This window comes from Falco peregrinus, chromosome 6, assembly GCF_023634155.1.
Source record: "Falco peregrinus isolate bFalPer1 chromosome 6, bFalPer1.pri, whole genome shotgun sequence".
Taxonomy (NCBI): Eukaryota; Metazoa; Chordata; class Aves; order Falconiformes; family Falconidae; genus Falco; species Falco peregrinus.
Genome location: NC_073726.1, coordinates 22,346,258 through 22,363,883, shown reverse-complemented (window position 1 = coordinate 22,363,883; position 17,626 = coordinate 22,346,258). Strand labels below are relative to the sequence as shown.

The 17,626-nt window shown below is 46.0% G+C and overlaps 1 protein-coding gene across 3 annotated transcripts in view; it reads right to left on the bottom strand.

Annotated features, from left to right (window-relative positions):
• Positions 1-17,626, bottom strand: part of AHCYL2 (adenosylhomocysteinase like 2) — a 109,349-nt gene that overhangs the window by 3,551 nt on the left and 88,172 nt on the right. For all 3 annotated transcript variants that reach the window (XM_055807825.1, XM_013297588.3, XM_027783688.2), the window contains exons 7-16: positions 12,103-12,209; positions 10,185-10,301; positions 6,620-6,683; positions 5,382-5,470; positions 3,798-3,868; positions 3,565-3,659; positions 2,684-2,782; positions 2,180-2,248; positions 2,016-2,094; positions 725-845 (exon numbers count right to left, since the gene is read on the bottom strand). In XM_055807825.1, coding sequence (XP_055663800.1) covers positions 725-845; positions 2,016-2,094; positions 2,180-2,248; positions 2,684-2,782; positions 3,565-3,659; positions 3,798-3,868; positions 5,382-5,470; positions 6,620-6,683; positions 10,185-10,301; positions 12,103-12,209 — 911 coding nt within the window. The remainder of the gene's footprint in view (positions 1-724; positions 846-2,015; positions 2,095-2,179; positions 2,249-2,683; positions 2,783-3,564; positions 3,660-3,797; positions 3,869-5,381; positions 5,471-6,619; positions 6,684-10,184; positions 10,302-12,102; positions 12,210-17,626) is intronic.

Sequence of the window (17,626 nt, the reverse complement as noted above, 5' to 3'; positions counted from 1 at the left end):
CCACAGGAGGGCATGTCCATGGGGCAGCACCATAATTTTGCATGTAACATAGGGCAGGAGAAAAAAAAAGCTCTGGCAAAACCCACTAAACCCCAAAAATCAAAAACCCACAAACATGTGAACGCTGAAGACCTGCACCTGAGAAAATGCCTCTTCCTGCAAGAAAAGGAACTGGGCTTCAACCCACTGGCAAACTGATCTATGCATGCAAAGCCATTTATTTTTCACAGTAAAAAATGCGTAGCAGTGTTGGCTACAAGTGTAAGCCTGGAAAGGGAAGCGATCCAGGGGCTCATATTGAAAATTATTATTTTGGGGGGATCAGCCCAGCCCACGCTGAGGGAGCAGAGCCACGGAGCTGAGCCCGACCAAGCAGCCCCTGGTGCAAGGGGCAAATGCTGCTCTGCGCCATCTCATTCTTCATCAAACTTTAAAAATAAAGCTGTCATCTGAGTTGGCCGGATGGCATCACTCTGCCATTTGCCACGTCTGGGTGACAGCTGCTGCCAGATACAAAGGGCTCATGTCCTGCCAAGTGCTCTGCGTCACAGCTCCAACCGCACCATCCCCAGCCAGACTGCTTTCTACATGGCAACTGGAATTATCAGAAAGCCCGTGATATCTTCTGAGAGGACTGGTGGGATTACACCCCATACCCTCTGCTGCCCTCACACGCGGACCCCACATCATGGCAGAAAGAAAGAGAGAGGCTGAGGAGCAGCACCTGTAGTAGTTTGGTTTGAAAGGTCCATTCTTATTCAGTCCCAGGTATTTTGCTTGTTCATCCGTTAGCTCTGTCAGGTGGGCATCAAACGTTGGGAGGTGAAGGCTTGCCACATACTCATCTGAAACAATTCCAAGCCTCATTAGTGTGGGTAAGGGGAAGGCAATGAGTCCCCGCCTGCTGCACACCAGGTCACTAAAGCCCCAGCTGGGAAAGGCACCACTCTTCACACCTTTGCTGGTAAATTGTAGGACTGCTTTTCACCCTCAGTGGGGAAAACCGTCAGCTGTTTTGAATGAAAGGGGAAAACCTTCCTCTGAAATACCCTTCTAACAGGACTCCTGGGCCTGCTGCTGAGTTACACTCTACCCCTGGGCAAAGGCAGGCTGAGAGAGTTGGGGTTGTTCAGCCTGGAGAAGAGAAGGCTCCAGAAAGACCTTAGAGTGGCCTTCCAGTACCTAAAGGGGGCTTGTAAGAAAGACGGGACAGACTTTTTACAAGGGCCTGTAGTGACAGTACAAGGGGGAATGGCTTTAAGCTGAAAGAGGGGAGATTTAGATTCGATATTAGGAAGAAATTCTTTACTGTGAGGGTGGTGAGGCACTGGCACAGGTTGCCCAGAGGAGCTGTGGCTGCCCCATCCCTGGAAGTGTTCCAGGCCAGGTTGGATGGGGCTTGGCGCAACCTGGTCTATTGGAAGGTGTCCCTGCCCCTGGCAGGGGGGGTTGGAGCTAGATGATCTTTTAAGGTCCCTTCCAACCCAAACCATTCTGTGGTTCTATGAAACTGGAAGATGCAGGAGCCTTTTTCTGGTAGGTGACAACCAACACCCAAGCTAGGGACAAGCTGCACCTGGTCTCAAAAAAATACAATTAACATCAAAAAGTCCTGTTTTGCAGCAAAAGCACGGTCAATACAGCTTGTGGCCTCAGGAGGGTTTTTTGCTGGCAGAGCTGTTGGTCAGGGACTATGTGTCTTCACAGCCAACAAAGGCAGCTCAGCTGGCAGAAGCCGTACATGAAAATCCCCTGCATCACCACAGACAGACTCTTGCAGTCGGCCAAGTGCGTCAGCCTGTTTTCCCCAGGTGGGACGGAGGAACAACATGTCCAATTTAGTGAAGAGCCCAGACCCAGTGGGAAGAACTTGCTGGAAAACCCTGAGCTTGGCAGGGAGGCAAACAGGAGAGCCCAGGAGGCTGTGATGCCCTGCTGTCCTCAGCTCAGCCTAGCAAAACCTCCCATCTGTTAAATCTCAAAACCAAAACAGAAGGCAATGAGTACATCTTTACCCATTTTCTTAGGCAGCAAGTACACATCTTGCTTGTAGCGGCCTTCGGGAGCATTGTAAAGCTCTATCAAAGCCAGAGCCTGGATGGAGAAGACATTTAGATAAGTAACTGCTGCCCGCTATGGAGCAAGATGCTGCTTTTGGCTCAGCCCAAACCCTACTTGCCTGTGTGGTGGCAGTGATGGACAAGACGAAGGTGGGGACGGTGGAGCAGCTTAGGTTCAGCAGGCGGCCCTGGGAAGCAAAATCTGGTTGTTATCTCAACATAGCACCAAAACCAGTTTACAACCCTACAGAAGGTACAAGAACCACTGGTGGAATGTGTCCCTTCTGGGATGAAACACCATTTAGCACGTGCACTTGAAGCCCAAGATGTTGGTTTCCTTTATAATTCAGTTAAACTACTTAGAAGTGAAAACCTGATAAAATACCCTGTGAGATATCCTGGAGTGGGATACAGAAAACCACAGGAGCTTTTCTGTGTTCCAGTAAGTCATGGGCCAAAACTGGGTTACACTAAGCCTTTCGACCAGAGGGACTATTGAGCTGCTGAGGGCCAAGGAGGTGATTTCTGGACACACTTTAGCTCCATCGCTCATCCAGCCCTTGTTTTCTTCCTCCACAAGCAGTCAACAGGCTGCAATTCCTGCTCCTTTGCCAGCAACTCACCTCTGCCAGAAGGACTATTCTCTTCCCATCTGGCCAGATGACATGATCCACCTGTGACCTCACCCTCTCCCAGGTCAGCTCAGGTGTACGCAGGCTTGCCTGAAACACAGTGTTAAAATAAAGTGCCGGCAAGAGATCAAACCTGAGAAGCTACATAAAAGGAACGAAAAGGGGAAGCAACTCGCTGACACTGTCCTGGGCTTATAGTTTCCTTTGGGTCCAGTTGCAGTCCCAGACCAATGAAACCTTTATGAATCATAACCTGGTACTATTTTTATGATTACAATACATCAAAGCTCCAGCAACATCTATTGTTCAAAGTCTTCTGGCTGAAGAGGATTCATGGTCACCTGAGCTCTGCATGGCTGCAGTCACTTCTTTCCAGCACAGAAAATAGCTGTAAACCCATGGGTTTGGCTGAGCAATTCTCCACTGTCCTTCAGACAAGACCCTCCCGTTTTTCTACTCATCTCTAAGCACAGGTGAGCAGATTTTGGTGCCATTTGGTAAAACATGGTGGGGTTGAGTGTGCTGTGTTGCACCAAGCTGAACTCTTGGCTGGGTCTTAATGGTATAACACAATAGCAGAGGGACTGGGCTAGAGTGGGTGATTCACTGACTTTCCATAGGAAGTAATGAGGCTGGTGGATACACAACACTGGAAGCTGGAGCAGTTTGTCTGGCCTGCAGTCCTTTGGGATTGCAGGAATGATAGTGACATGTCTGCCGGTGTCTGCTGAGACACAGGAGCACAGGATTGTTTTAGCTCCTCCCAGGCGCTCGCTAAAGCAGTGTGTCAGACAAAGCTGCTGACAGGTCCCACAAACACTGTCACCCCACACCGTGCTGTCCCTGCGCCCACCACACATCCCTGTGCTCACCACATCGATCTCAGTGTTGGAGTGCCCCATGTTGCAGACAATGCAGCTGTTCTTCATCCGATCCAGGTGTTCCCTGGTCACCACGTTCTTGTTGCCTGCCAGACAGCAAAATCCATACTAAATACCCACATTCACTTTCCCCATCTTTTTGCCTTTTCCTTTGGACAAAGATGCACCCGATTATGGAGTGCGTATCCCTGAAGACCAATCCTCCTGCCTCAGGGACCACGTACCTGTGCAGGTGATGACGATATCAACTTGTCTGATGACTTCATTGAGTTTCACGAGCCGGAATCCATCCATGCTAAGAGGAGGGGGGGGGAAAAAAAGTGGTCTCAGAAGCAGCAAAAACAGAAAAAAACCCATCAAGTGATTCTCAGACACTCATTTTAACTTTTGAATGCCAGACTGGAAAACAGCAAGGCAGCATGCGAAGGGCCACATACCCCAAGCCGTTAGGAGGGTTTCTGGAGTCAGCTTGGAGGATTTGGGACTGTTGTGGGGAGAAGTAAAAAGAGATTTTTGGGGGTTTCACATTTTCTGTCAGGGCTCCGCATCTGCAAAACTCAGTTTTCATTTGAGACGGCTTTTTTAAAGCTGCTACTCCTGCCAAGTACATCCAGAAGATGTAGATATGCCCTGCTGCTGCAGAATCCTTTCTGATATGGATTTAGATCAAGCTTAAAAAAATCCCAAGCCCAAAGATGTCTATCACTAACCTTGCAATGCATATTTAGGCATCTACACAATCCTTAGAAGTGCTGAGCCCTCAGCAAGTCTTTCCTGACTTCACCGAGCAAGGTGTATTCAGTGCATCAGATAAAAAGGGCAGGATTTTTTTAAAGATTTGTTGAGAGTCCTCCCAGGAACTTATTTCTGTGACTCTCACAAGCTGTGAAATCATAGTTACTGTAAAAAAAAAAGCAATTTTTTTTCTGCTGTATGTTCCATTTACTGGTTTTTTTTTCCCCACTGCAAACTCCTTATGAGAGGGGCTGCATGGTGTTGCCTCGTGCAGAGTCAGGGAAGGGGGTTGCTGCAAACAACCAAATTCACAATTTAGGCTGCAGGTGCTGGATGTGCCACTTGTGAAGGCTGCAAAGCAAACCAAAAGTTGATCAGCTCTGCTAATTAAGCAGGTCTTATTAGTTTCCTGACCACAATAGCCCTTTGAAAGTTTGCTGTTGGGAAGAGGCTGCGAGTTTAATAAGGCTCTGGATGTTTCTGGGACTCTGCTTTCATAGTCATGTTCTGTCTCACACTTTGGGATGCAGAAGCAGCATCTCTGCACCAAAACAACCATTACCTGGAGGAAATGAGGTCAGGTATAATTGCAACGTGCCCGTGTGAGGGGACAGCCATGTGCTTTCAGCTCTGCGCCACAGTACCAGTGTTAGCGAGGAGAGGTTTGTGAGGGCAGGTGATCACAGAAACCAAAATATCCCTTTGGTGAGGTGTGTGCACAGCACAGTAAAGCCCAAGTCTGCACTCCAAAGGTCTCAGTTCACTCCCACCATCCTTTCAAGTCATATCATTAAACTCACTCTTTCAAGCCATATCGTTAAACTCTTGGCCACTGTGGTTATGATTATGCAAGCTGGCATGTAGGTTACAGATAAACTGGGTGATGCTTTAGTACAGGAACCATTTTCTGGCTGTAGGAGAGAGCTGTGGGTCCCTCTGAGGGTGCAGAGAAGCCATGAATTCCTCACCAGCATCCCACTTGGGAGGGACCACTGCGGAATTGTTACTGGCCACAGTTTCCTGGGGGGAAAAAAAAGCCTAAAGAAGAAGCCAGGCTCGGGGCGACTGCTTACCAGGCCTGGAGGGCACAGATCGGATCGATCTCTGTCACGTACACTATGGAGCCCATGGCCTTCAAAGCAGCACAGCAGCCCTTTCCAACCTGGGGAGGGAGAAGAGCACAGAGGAAGAATGAGATGCCGAGAGCTCAGAAGACACTGAGCATCAATACGGCTGTGGGAAGTTTATTGGGGATGTAAACTCCAGGCAACTCTTCTGCAGCTCCAAGAGCCTTTTGCAACCCTCTTAGCAATTCTGGTTGCATGTACTCCATTTCTGGGTGCATGAAATTCCTGGATTTGGAATAATATAGAGCCTGAGTCAAGCCCAGCTTAGATAAGAGAGGCACTAAAAAATACAAAAGTGCCGTCAATTTTGGTCCCAGGGAGTTCTTTTCCCAAAAAAATGTCCTGGTATCTAGAAGACACCACAATAACAGCAGATTACACTTATCTCATGGAAAGTTTAAGAGTTTCTTGTAACCTTTACTCTATTTAAGAAGCGGAATGGTTTAATCTCTGAGGGTGAACAAGCTTTAACCTTTATACAGCACATATGGTGCAGCCGGCAGGGGAATTCAGGGGAGCAGTTAAATGACCAAGGGTTCCCAAAAAATGTGACTACAAATGAGAAAATTGTCCCAATTTAGCTCTTTGGAAAAAAAAAAAAAAAAGAAAAAAAAAAAAAAGAGTCCCAGTAGAGCACGCACAGTACAGCCCACCATAAGTGGTGTTAACTTGTCCCGATAAGAACTGTCGAAGGGTGAATATCCCCACCCTTGAGAGAGGATTACTCCGTTTGGGGGTGAAAGCACAGGGGTAAGTCAAGATTAACTTATCTTTCTTGACCACACTTCAGCATGCAATGCTGCAGCTGCACAATACATCTGCAGAACCCAGCCTCTGAATATTTTAGTATTATATTAAATAGAATATAATATATAATACAAACATAAAAGATAATATTAATATATGATATGTTAATATCTGGATATGTCAATATTCAGAGATTAAAGATACTCAGTATACTTAATACTCATGTCTTTTAAGGTTCAGGTTTGGTATCTGTTTAATACTAAAGAAATATACTGGAAATCAATGAAATCTTCAATTCTGGCAAACCCATCAGGTTTGAAGATATCTGCAGATACAGATAAAAGCCACAAGGACAGAAAAGCCCCGCTGGATAAAGCCATGCAAAGGATGTGTTGATTTTACATGCAGCACCTGCATGTAAAATATGAACCCCTTACCTCCCCGTAGCCACAAACCACTACTTGTTTTCCTCCAAACATCATGTCTGTTGTCCTTTTAAGGCTAAGAAAAAAGGAAAAAAAAAACCAAAACCAATTAAAGACCAGCAGTAAGACCTAGTCCACTAATGATGCTGTGAAGGACAGTGGTCCTTCTCAGTTTGCTCCTCCTAAACACCATGGCTGTATCCTGAATCCCTGAGGGCACACAGCAATTCTGGGTGCACAGATGACCCGAAGGGCACCTAAAAAAACTGACTTTTTCCTTTGGTAAGGGTGGGTGCTACCAGTGAAACACAACAAAGCAGACAGATTTGGGGTCTGGTTCCCTTTTTTTGTTGTTTTTTTTGGTTGGATCCCTTTGTTTCGGTACTCCAGAAATATTTAAGACATTTTCCAAAAGTACTTTTTCTGGAATTTTCTTTTTAAAGTCAAAATACCCCACAGAAATAACTAGAGAAGAAGCTGTAAAGTGGTAAATTATTGCCAGAATCCCAGTGCTTTCCACAAATAAAGCTCTCCCTTCCACTCGGTTTCCTTCTGGTATCTCCCTAAGAGTGTCCTACATTAGAGGCTATTTTTAGCAGACAAGTAAATAGGTTAGCAGTGCAGGGAAGGTGAAATTCCCTTACATTCCTGAAAGAATTTAGATAAAAACCACAGCAGATTTAATTGCACCTCTGCTTAGATTTCTCTTGACCCTGTTTGAGATGCCTGGACCAGACTTAATCCAAATCCTAATTTGCCTACCCATGGTGTCCATCACCCATCACAACGGAAGACAAGACAAAGAAGATTTTAAAGATTTTAATATTTCTTAGCCAGTGACAGCATCTGCCATGTATGGAACAGAGAGCTAGAAGTTATGTACTCAACTTAAAATCTGGGGGCAACTCCTCACCAGGCAGCTGACCCCCACACCAGAGGCTGCCTTGTGTGCCTTGAATCTTGTGACCACAGAGCAGAGACATGGCCATAATGAAGAATGGTGGGCTACTTCATTAGAAGAATTACTTCATCAAGATGTTTCATAGAATCACAGGATGGTTTGGGTTGGAAGGGACCTTAAAGACCATCCAGTTCCCAGCCCCTGCCATGAGCAGGGACACCTTCCACTAGACCAGGTTGTCCCAGCCCCATCCATCCTGGCCTTGAACACTTCCAGGGATGGGGCAGCCACAGCTGCTCTGGGCAGCCTGTGCCAGTGCCTCACCACCCTCATTTTCCCCCTTGGAGTATGCTGTTCCACATCGCAGCTTCACAGACTGTACATGTTTTGGAGACCGCTGATGATTTTGATCAAACTTTTCCAGTTTTGATGGGCAGGAAGAGCAAGAAACCATGGGCTGTTTGTAGCACCAGGTTCTGGCTCACATAATAAAATGTCTTGGCAGGGAAGAGCCAGATACCATCACCACTGGACTTGACAAGGAGCCCAAAATTTAGTCTTTTGAACAACATGTGATGGAAATGTGGGGAAAAAACTGCACGTGCATTGGATCATCCAGAGAAGAATATTCAGTGGTTCACTAACTCATATGGCACTTGCACATATTTCACATGTCATCTTCATGACCCTGTATTTGGACACACAGGTTTTACAAACATGAGTCTTCTTCACTTCTCCTGGTCAAGATGACCACTACTAGGAAGACTGCTTCAAAGCCAAGGTGACAAATGAAGCACTCTACCACACATCTCCCAAAGATTTGGGAGAAAGATGTTAGAGCAGAATCCACCACCAACAACAGGGAAGCCTGTGCTGGGTCTCTGATAACCTCTGGTGCCACCAGATAGAAGGCAGCAGTACCAATAGCACTGCCAGGTGGAGTTTGATTAAATAGAAGGAATTTCTACAGTGGCAAGGAACCAAGAACTGCAGATCTTGAGACTTGTTTAAACTTTGAGCCATACCAAGGTATCAACATGAAAAAAGTTTTTTCTCTTGAAGCAGTCTGTCTTCTCCAGGGAGGGTTCCTCCTCTGTACCAAAGCTACCTGGCACAGAGCAGGCAATCTTTCTTCTGGTATTCATCTCATCAGTATCAACACCAGTCCAGAAAGTCAAGTTTGTCCTTGCTTCTGTGCTTACTTGTCTACTGGGATCTCTACCAGATGCTATTTGTCATAGTCTGGAACTGTCAAAATAAAACTTGTCCTAATCTCACTTGGCTTTGACAAAATTTTGTGGTGGAGGTGGTGGGGACATGAGCACCCAACTCCATCAACGTAAAGAAAAAAAAAAAAAGAGAGAGAGAAAAAAAAAATCACTGAGATTTACACTCTCTAGATCACAACTTCAAGTATTTTGCGCTGCATCTCAAGACCAACAATCTCAGAAGATACATCGTGTTCCCAGTGCCCACGTATCCATCAGTGACTGATTCCCATCCGATCCTAAAAAGTACAGCACCATCAGGATGCTGCAGAGCTGCTCCCAGCCCCAGGTCTGCCTGCTGGGAACTCTGGGGGAAGGGAGCACAGAGGGAAGCAGACAACTCTTCTGTATGGCATGTGGCTGTAAATCCTGCAGGACCAGGGTGGGGAGAGGTGGATAAAGTGTTTGTCAGCCCCATCATTCCCACCTTCTGCACCTATGTATTTATGTTCAGCTGAAGGACAGAGTGTAATCCTCAGACTTAAGTCTGCACTTTGGTCACACAACTGTTAAGGGATAAAGTCTCAGTCTACCACAACCTCTTCTGTTTTCTTTCTTTCGCTTCATTGTATATTCACAGGAGAGGATAAAAAAGGAAACTAGAAAGGCAAAAAATGTGATGAAGCAGCTGGTTGACTCACACACACACAACAGACACAGATGGGTTTTATCCTGATGCCATAAAGGTAAGAGGGACAAGAAGGAGTAATGTAGCCATACGTGAGGACTTCTGGAGTCGTCACACAGGAGTACGAGAAGCTGCAGGGCTTGAACACAGCTCCCATCACACTCACCAGGAAGGGAAAATGCATGGAGTCACCTACACACATGAAAAGGCAACATCACCCTGAGAGCACAAAGACTCGGTGAGCTCCCTTGAAAGGCACTGGGAAGTGGCTTACATCGATATGACTAATGACATATCTGATGTGTATTCCAGACACCCTGAGAAAAGAGAAGATAGGCTTTCCACAAAAAGAGGAGCAGAGGCAGAATTTAAGTGATGTGCCCCGTTCATACATGTAGCTGTGTTAAAAATACTGAACCCAGACTTCCAGAGACATTAGCGTCTTTGCTGCGAGATTATTCTCCTGCAAACACAAGAATCAACCTTTGTTTTCTGCTGTGCATATGTCTGCAGAACTTTACATACAATTGCACAAATAAATCTCAGGGCTGTCTGACCCACAGAGGCATAGCCACTGTCTCAAAACACTTTGCAGATCCATCTTTGATACAAATAGGATGGACCAGAGGTAATAAAGGGTCTTTGTTCTCCTCTGACACAACAAGTGATCTAAAAAGATCTAAAGTGGCAGCTAGGACAGACTTATGGATGCAGTTCCCTGCGGGGTCCGAAGCAACCCAAGCAAGGGACACAGCTACGTTTGGGTGGCCATGTACGTACCCGTCCAGGATGGACTCTCTGCAGCAGTACAGGTTGTCAAACTTCTGCTTTGTGACCGAATCGTTGACATTCATGGCGGGCACACAGAGCTTCCCTGCTTTGGACAACTGGTACAGCCTGTTGTGAATATGGGAAGAAAGAGATCATCAGTGGAAAAGTATTTTCCTATGCTCTACTGTTGTGTGCTCTTGAGGTCCTTTTTGCTGGAGTGAGCAGTAGACATGTGAAGGGTCCAAGATAATCTCTCAATAGAAGCTCCTCATTTCAGAAGAAGGTAGCATTCTTCCTTCCACAGATATTTGCATCTGTTTTCCTCCCCTACTGAAGAACTATCAGGTTGACAAGAGGCATTTCCTAAAAATTTCAAATAGCAAATCGGAAGGTGCTCTAGACTCCATGTGCCTCATAACTGTTGATATTACAACTGTCCTCTGATGTCCTCAAAATGACAAACCCTTCAAATCCTACTTCAGATAACATAAAATGAGAGCTCCTGTAATTCCTCAAGATGCTACAGCTCAAGACAAATAGGAGTGGCCACAGAAGAACATTCATGGCAATGTGAAGCTGCTGTGATCAATGTCTGCAGCAAAATATCCATTTGAACAGTAGTAGGAATGTAATCACCAAGGTGTAGTGCAAGAAGTCACCAGGGTGGAGAAGACATCAACCTGACCTCCTACTTCTGAGCGCTGACTCAACTCCTGGCAGCAGCAAAACCACTAAAAATGAACGTAAATGCTACACTATGGCTATGAAAAGAATCTGAAAATCATCTCCCTGCTCCAGAGCTTGGGAAGGAGAACGTGCTCCTTCGGTCAGGCTCTACAGACCACCTCCAGGTCACCCCAGCCTTTGTCATCTGGAGAGCCTCAGTCCCCATGTTACCTGTCCCCTGAAGGTAAGGGGCACACATTCCCCACACGCAGGCATCGATACCACCAACCTCAGGAAACAACCTTGCCCCTGGCACAAGAGCGTGGGGAACAGTTTTTTTAACATCGCTTTGGTTTTGCGCATCTAGGGATTTGCCCATATAGGGAATGAATCCCAATACTAAAAATATTATCAGGTCCTTTTCTTGACCCTACTGGCTGCAAACCTGAGTCAGTCGCTTCCTTGTTTTAAGTATTTCATTTCCCTGTTTTGTAGGCTGCCTGCACCTCTGGCCAAACTCTCAACCAGCTCCAAGAGCTGCAGCCAAGCCTTTCTCCCTGCAAAAATAAAGGAAAAATCAGAGCCTGCTGCTCTTCTCCTCAGTGCTCTATTTTCTGTCACCTGTGATACAATTAACTCCACTGGAAAAGCACCTCTGACACCCCTCCTAACCCTAGGAGCCACTTCTCCCATCACAATTCCGCTTCTGCTGCAGACTGATAGATGTCACTCGGTCATACAGCTGCATCTCTGTTCTTCTCCCTCCCTGGACACCCACCCCAACTAGAGACTCATTTCCTCCTCCCAAATCTCACTTCTTCCCATAGATTTAGTTTAGGACTATGATGCTGACACTCTCCAAAGCCCAGCCCTTCTTGTGCAACACCCTCACCCCCTCTCTTTTTCGTCTGCAAAATGAGGTGAGGTAACCATTGCCCCTACTTCACAGGTGGATAAACAAGACCTTGTGCACTTTTTGCACCCATGCAATGGTCAGTAGGTGCTTCTGCTCCTCGTCTGAAATTCAAAGCAGTAGTTCCAAGTCTATTACTTTTGCTATATGCAAGATTTAAAGCAGCTTGTATGGGAAAGCCAAGCCCATGCTGAAGGAAAACTTCAGACCACATATTAGGAGGTTCAACATTCTTAATGTTGTATCTTGGCATCTTACGTCTTGGGGATCTTTTGCTACCAGTGCCCTGAGGCAGAAGATGCTTTTGTCCAAACATCTCTGTGCTCACAGCCCGGCCTGTGCTGTTACCTGTGGACACCAGTCACACTCTCCTCTACTATCCCCTTGATCTTCTTAAACATGTTGGGATATTTCTTGTAAATCCAGTGAGTGAGATCTCCTCCATCATCCAAGATCTGTAAGAAAAATAACCACAAAGTCACCACTCTGAAGATTCAGTAAGGCCTGCTGACCCCAGAAAGGTATAAGAGATAAATCACATGCTCAAATCATTCCCAACCAAGCCCATGTTTTGACAGCTCAAATACAACATCGTGACAGCTTAGGTGAGACTACTCTGCTTGAGTGTTCAGTAGTGCTGCTTCATCAATATTGCACTGGAAAGGCAACAGGTCAGACAAACACGGCAGACCTTGATGTTTATAATGATCTGAGGAAACATGGAAAACTGCTGTGGAAGCTCCTCTCTTGCCGTCTCCCAGAAGCACAGATGGAAATGCCCTTGAACCATACAGAGACATCAGTTTTTGTGATATGACTGCTGATGGAGAAGGAGCAGGATGGAAAAGGATGGAGAAGGAGGAGGATGGTGCAGAACCACTAATGCCAGTTATAATGTAACTGCATCATAAACCACTGCATATTAAAAATACTGAACCTCTGTTAGACAACAGCTTTGGCCATTGCAAATTTGCTTTGCCCATTTCATCTGGCTTTGAACCTCAATCTTGGAAGCACAAAACTCTTTTATCAGATGACGAGTCTCCCAAGACACCCATTTCCTCCTAATGACACATTTCAGGGTGGTGGAAAAAGGCAGAGACTTACTGCTTAAACAAAAACCTTAAAGATGAGTAAGTAAAGGTGCCCTTTGAAAAAGTGCCTTGGAAAGGACAGACATGAAAACAATTCGGTCACAGAAGTCTAAAACTTGCAGTGAAAAGAGATGTCTAAGAGCTTGTCTATTCTCTGCTGGTGAGAATATGCATTATGTGTCTTTCAGCATGTGGAAACACACCTGGTAATGGCTTTGGACACAAAAGTTGTAACACTGCTAGAAGTCTGACACATACATCCAGAAACACCTTTGCATGGGTTGATGTTATTCAGGTATTTTTGTGATGTCCTACAGTGTCACCAGGATAATCAAAGGCTTTAAGCCAAGGCTTATTTTTTACCTCTGGATGTACAGAACCTCTCACAATTACAGAAAGTCTCAGTGCTAGTGACAGCCAGTGGAGTTTATGAGGAGTCTCATCATTTGCATCCTACACACATTCCTTGTAATGAACGTGGCCCCAGTCCCAACCACTTTGGGTCATCCCCTGCTACATCTCAACACACAGCCATACCCAAGGAGGGTGCTGAGCTCTAAATGCTTCAGAGGGCCCCACTGGGGTACCATAAAGAGGTGTCTAGGAAAGAAGAAAAGATACAAGGAAAGAAAGAAACTCTAACACATGCATTCCCTGAGTCCTCCTGCCAGGTGGCCTCAGGTGGCGCAAGCAAGGTGTGACAACCCCCATTAGACTCAGACTCAGGAAAAATTAGGGAGTAGATTTCACTGGGCGGCAGGTGAGGTGCCAAGGGCAACGACCTGTGCTAGCTGGGCTGGCTGACAGCATATTGCCCCATATTATTATTATGACCATCCTCATCCTCTTTGCATGTTCCCTACACCAATGTCAAAGACTTCTGACGGCATCATCATCATCATCCTCTTTGCACATTACCTACACCAACGCCAAAGACTTCTGACAGAATCATCATCATCATCATCCTCTGCATGTTCCCTAGCATCCTCCTCCTCTTGCCATATTCCCTACACCAACATCAAAGATTTCATACAGCATCAGCATCATAATTGTGATCACCACTATCCTTCTCCTCTTCCTTCTCTTTGCATGTTCCCTAACACCAACGTTCAAGACCTGACTGCTGAGCCAGCCCTTATTAACCCACTGGTGTGGGTGCAGGTGACCTAACATGCAAATGTCAATCCTGGGCAGCAGCACCTCTGCTGATCGGCTGGTGGTGGAGCTCAGCAGAGACCCTCTGCCACACACATCTGTAGCCACCTAAGAAAAACTAACACTCCCAGCATGTTCCTGTGACAGAAGCCCCATTGTGGGCACAAAGACAATGTTTCTGAGCTTTGTAGAATCACCACGCTGACATCCATGGGCAAGAGCTACTTGGAAACGCTACATACTCATACAACCTTTTTCTCTCTAAATGGCAGGATTTTCCACTGATGGCGAATGCTGTGGGTAGCAGCTGCTCCTCCATGAATGTATGGAAACCACATGGTGTCCTGCCAGAGCAGAGCACGCATCTTCCATGCAGACCTGTCTCTTGAGTCTCTAGGGCCACCTGCTGGAGACCACCCAGATCCACCTCCCACTAACAGACTGGGAAGTAGAGGCAGGTAAGGGTTAAGTGGGTTAAGAAGCTCTCCTGGGCCAGCCAACGTAGGAATTCAGCAGCCTGGCTCCAAGGACATCTTCATTTCATTAATCCCCATTTAATAGTGCACATAATCCTCTTTCTAAAAGCAAATTCTGGGGGCTGGCAGTTTCCTCTTTTCTAGGAGGGCAGGAGATTAAAAAAACCCAACCCAACCCAAAGGAGGAACTAGTTTTTGATGGAAGGTCACCTTTGTGGAGCATCCCCAAATGGCCAGCGGCAAAGCCCGTGGTATCTGCCCCATATTCCTGCAGTTTTTTCAGCTTTACACGGGTTATCTGCCTTCATTTAAATTCTTCCCAGGCTGATTTTTTCCTGGGAAAAAAGCCTCTATTTGACATGCAAAGAATTTTTCATACAGAAAACCAGCCATTAGAGATGTGAGCCTTGCTCTGCCTCTCAGTGCTGCTGCCTGACGCCCACTGAGAGGCACAACCTGCAAACCAACGCTCCTGGCTGCAGTTCATCAACCTCCCTCTTGATTTTGGCACTTTCATCCTGGAGCAGAACATGCTGGGAGTCATTGTGCCTGTAAAAAACATCTTCCTTTCACCCTGTGCTGTGCCTACAGGGACATTTCTCTCTCTGGAGATGGGACCACCCCCCAACCCAAGCACCAGGAGATATCTAGCTCTGCTCCTCCACAGCAGTATTCACCTTGAATCTGTATGATTTTTGACTGGTTTGATGTATCCATATTCCCTTGGTAGGTGTTTCTCTCTCAGTGCTTTTCTCTCCAAGCAACCAGTTTCACATTGCTTGTCTTCACAGAAAGGCTGTGACTTCTCACTCCCTCGGCCCTTCCATTTCATGTTTTCTCCAGCAGAAAATCTCTGGCTCTTCCATGAAAGAACCTGGTGTCTCAGGGTGCCATCTTAACAACCTCTTTAAACCCACCTAAGTCCCTGCTTCCACTGAACATCTTACCCTGTCCTCCTTCCAACTCTGTTGGGGCAACAGCTGACATCACGTGGTTGATCTTGCCAAAAGCAAGATGATTAAAATTAGCTAGGATTAGCTCAGCAACATGGTTGAAAATAACTCACTATAGAAAATGACTGGTGAAAACACAAGGAGATGGCAGGAAGGCATGGTTGGAGGCGGCACTGAAATTCCCCGGCAGCAGTGTGGTTCTACATCAGTTTATGCTGCAAAGGAAATCAAACTCTCAGGGCTGCAGATTTGGTATTTTTCAGGAAAATAAACCTCTGAGCCATTCCTGTCCAGAGAGAGCACTCCTCCAAAGGTCTGCCATTCCCACCAGAAAACCCAAGGTGTCTTGTTTCAGAGACTCTCAGTATTTACGGCTAACTGTTACTGTGGACTGACGCCACACCGAAGTCCTAACATTGAACATTCAGACTTTTGGTCGGCGAGACATCCCTGTTTAGCTGTGTGGGACATACAAGGTCAACTCCATCACTCCTTGCAGTGCCTACCTGGACACAGGACTGGTGGGGGGGGCAGCGAAGCAATGCTAAACAGGACTCCTGGGGTGTATTTCAAACCCCGATATTAAGTCCACAAGGCTTACAACAAGCTGCTGAACTACGTTGACTCATAATGCTTTCTCTTAGGTAGAAATAGAGATTTTACTTCTCTTATTGAGCTTAAAGACACAGAAGCCTGGAAGTGGAGACACCTTTCCATGCTACTTTCATCTCGGATCAACTAGTACAAGCTGGATTACTTATGCTCTGAATTACTCTTCACTTTATAAGAGTCCAAATTGATTATTTCATGCTGGGCAGAGACAGGCATGTTACTAAATCACTTTTTACAGAGAGAGAATTTCCCATCTGATCACACTGTGGCATGTAGTGCTGCCCAGAACATTTTCAAAGCATTGTATGACCCCTAATAATCATCAATGACTCTGAAAGGTAGTGTTGGTATTTTGTTGATGGGAAGAGAAGACAGGACAAGAGATGATTTTCACTATGAGAGTGATGAGGCACTGGCACAGGCTGCCCAGAGAAGCTGTGGCTGCCCCATCCCTGGAAGTGTTCCAGGCCAGGCTGGATGGGGCTTGGAGCAACCTGGTCTAGTGGAAGGTGTCCCTGCCCACAGCAGGGGTGTTAGACTAGATAACCTTTAAGGTCCCTTCCAATCCAACCCATGCCATGACTCTATGAAAAGAGGTTAGATTTAGGTTTACACAAAGGTCACAGGCTGCCAGGAGCAGCAGCTCAGCTCAGTCCTACAACCTGGGGACATACGTCCTTGATTCAGGATATCAGGGGAAATTCTCAGTCTCAAAAGGAGAGAAAAAATATGATGCATGCTCTAAAAAGTTGCCATCAGCACAGCAAGCAGAGTAGGTCCATCTTGCTTCTGCCTTGACACTGGATGGACTGGAGAGGCAAATTTCACCTTGCTTCTTTGGCCATGTTTGCTAGCTCCTCTCTTCTGAAATAACCATATGAAGAAGATCCTTTCCACACCTGCTCTTCACCCAGTGTCCAGCATTCTATATCTTATCTCTAAAAATGTGGACCTCCAAAATCCAGTGTGCAAGTCTTTGAGAACTGCTAGATCCAAGGTATTTGGTGCTCCCTAGCAATTATTTCTGCGCTTCAGAAGCAGGTCTGAAAATACACGGATGGTTGGAGACACATCGCAGAATCAAGAGGTCTGAAGAGATCCTGGGAAAGCGTAATATGCATATTCTGGCACACTGACTTCTTCAATTACTGACATTTTCAAAGGGAAATTATTCCTCAAAAAGAAGAAGAAATCTGCTATCATGTCTAGACTCAAATTCATAGCTTGGGGTTGGTTTTTTTGACATTCACGATTCTTTTTAAAGGTGACATCAAGGAAGTGAGCAGGTGTAAACTGGAAGGGACAAAACACCCACCTCAAACAAACTGGTATTGGCAAACAAACAAAACAGATACATGCCTATCTTCTACCTTTGATTACTTTTAATCTGATTTACATCATAAGCTCCAGGGCTCAAAACCTGTCGGGAAACATGATGAAAACGGCACATTTGACAGCTGCAAACTATTCCGCTCACCTAGTTCAGGGTTCTCTGTTTTCCATAGAAACAAGGGCAGAATAAAACAGCAAAGTATGGAGTGGGGTTACCTGAGGTTTTGTGTTTGTACAGTAAGAGCAGGCA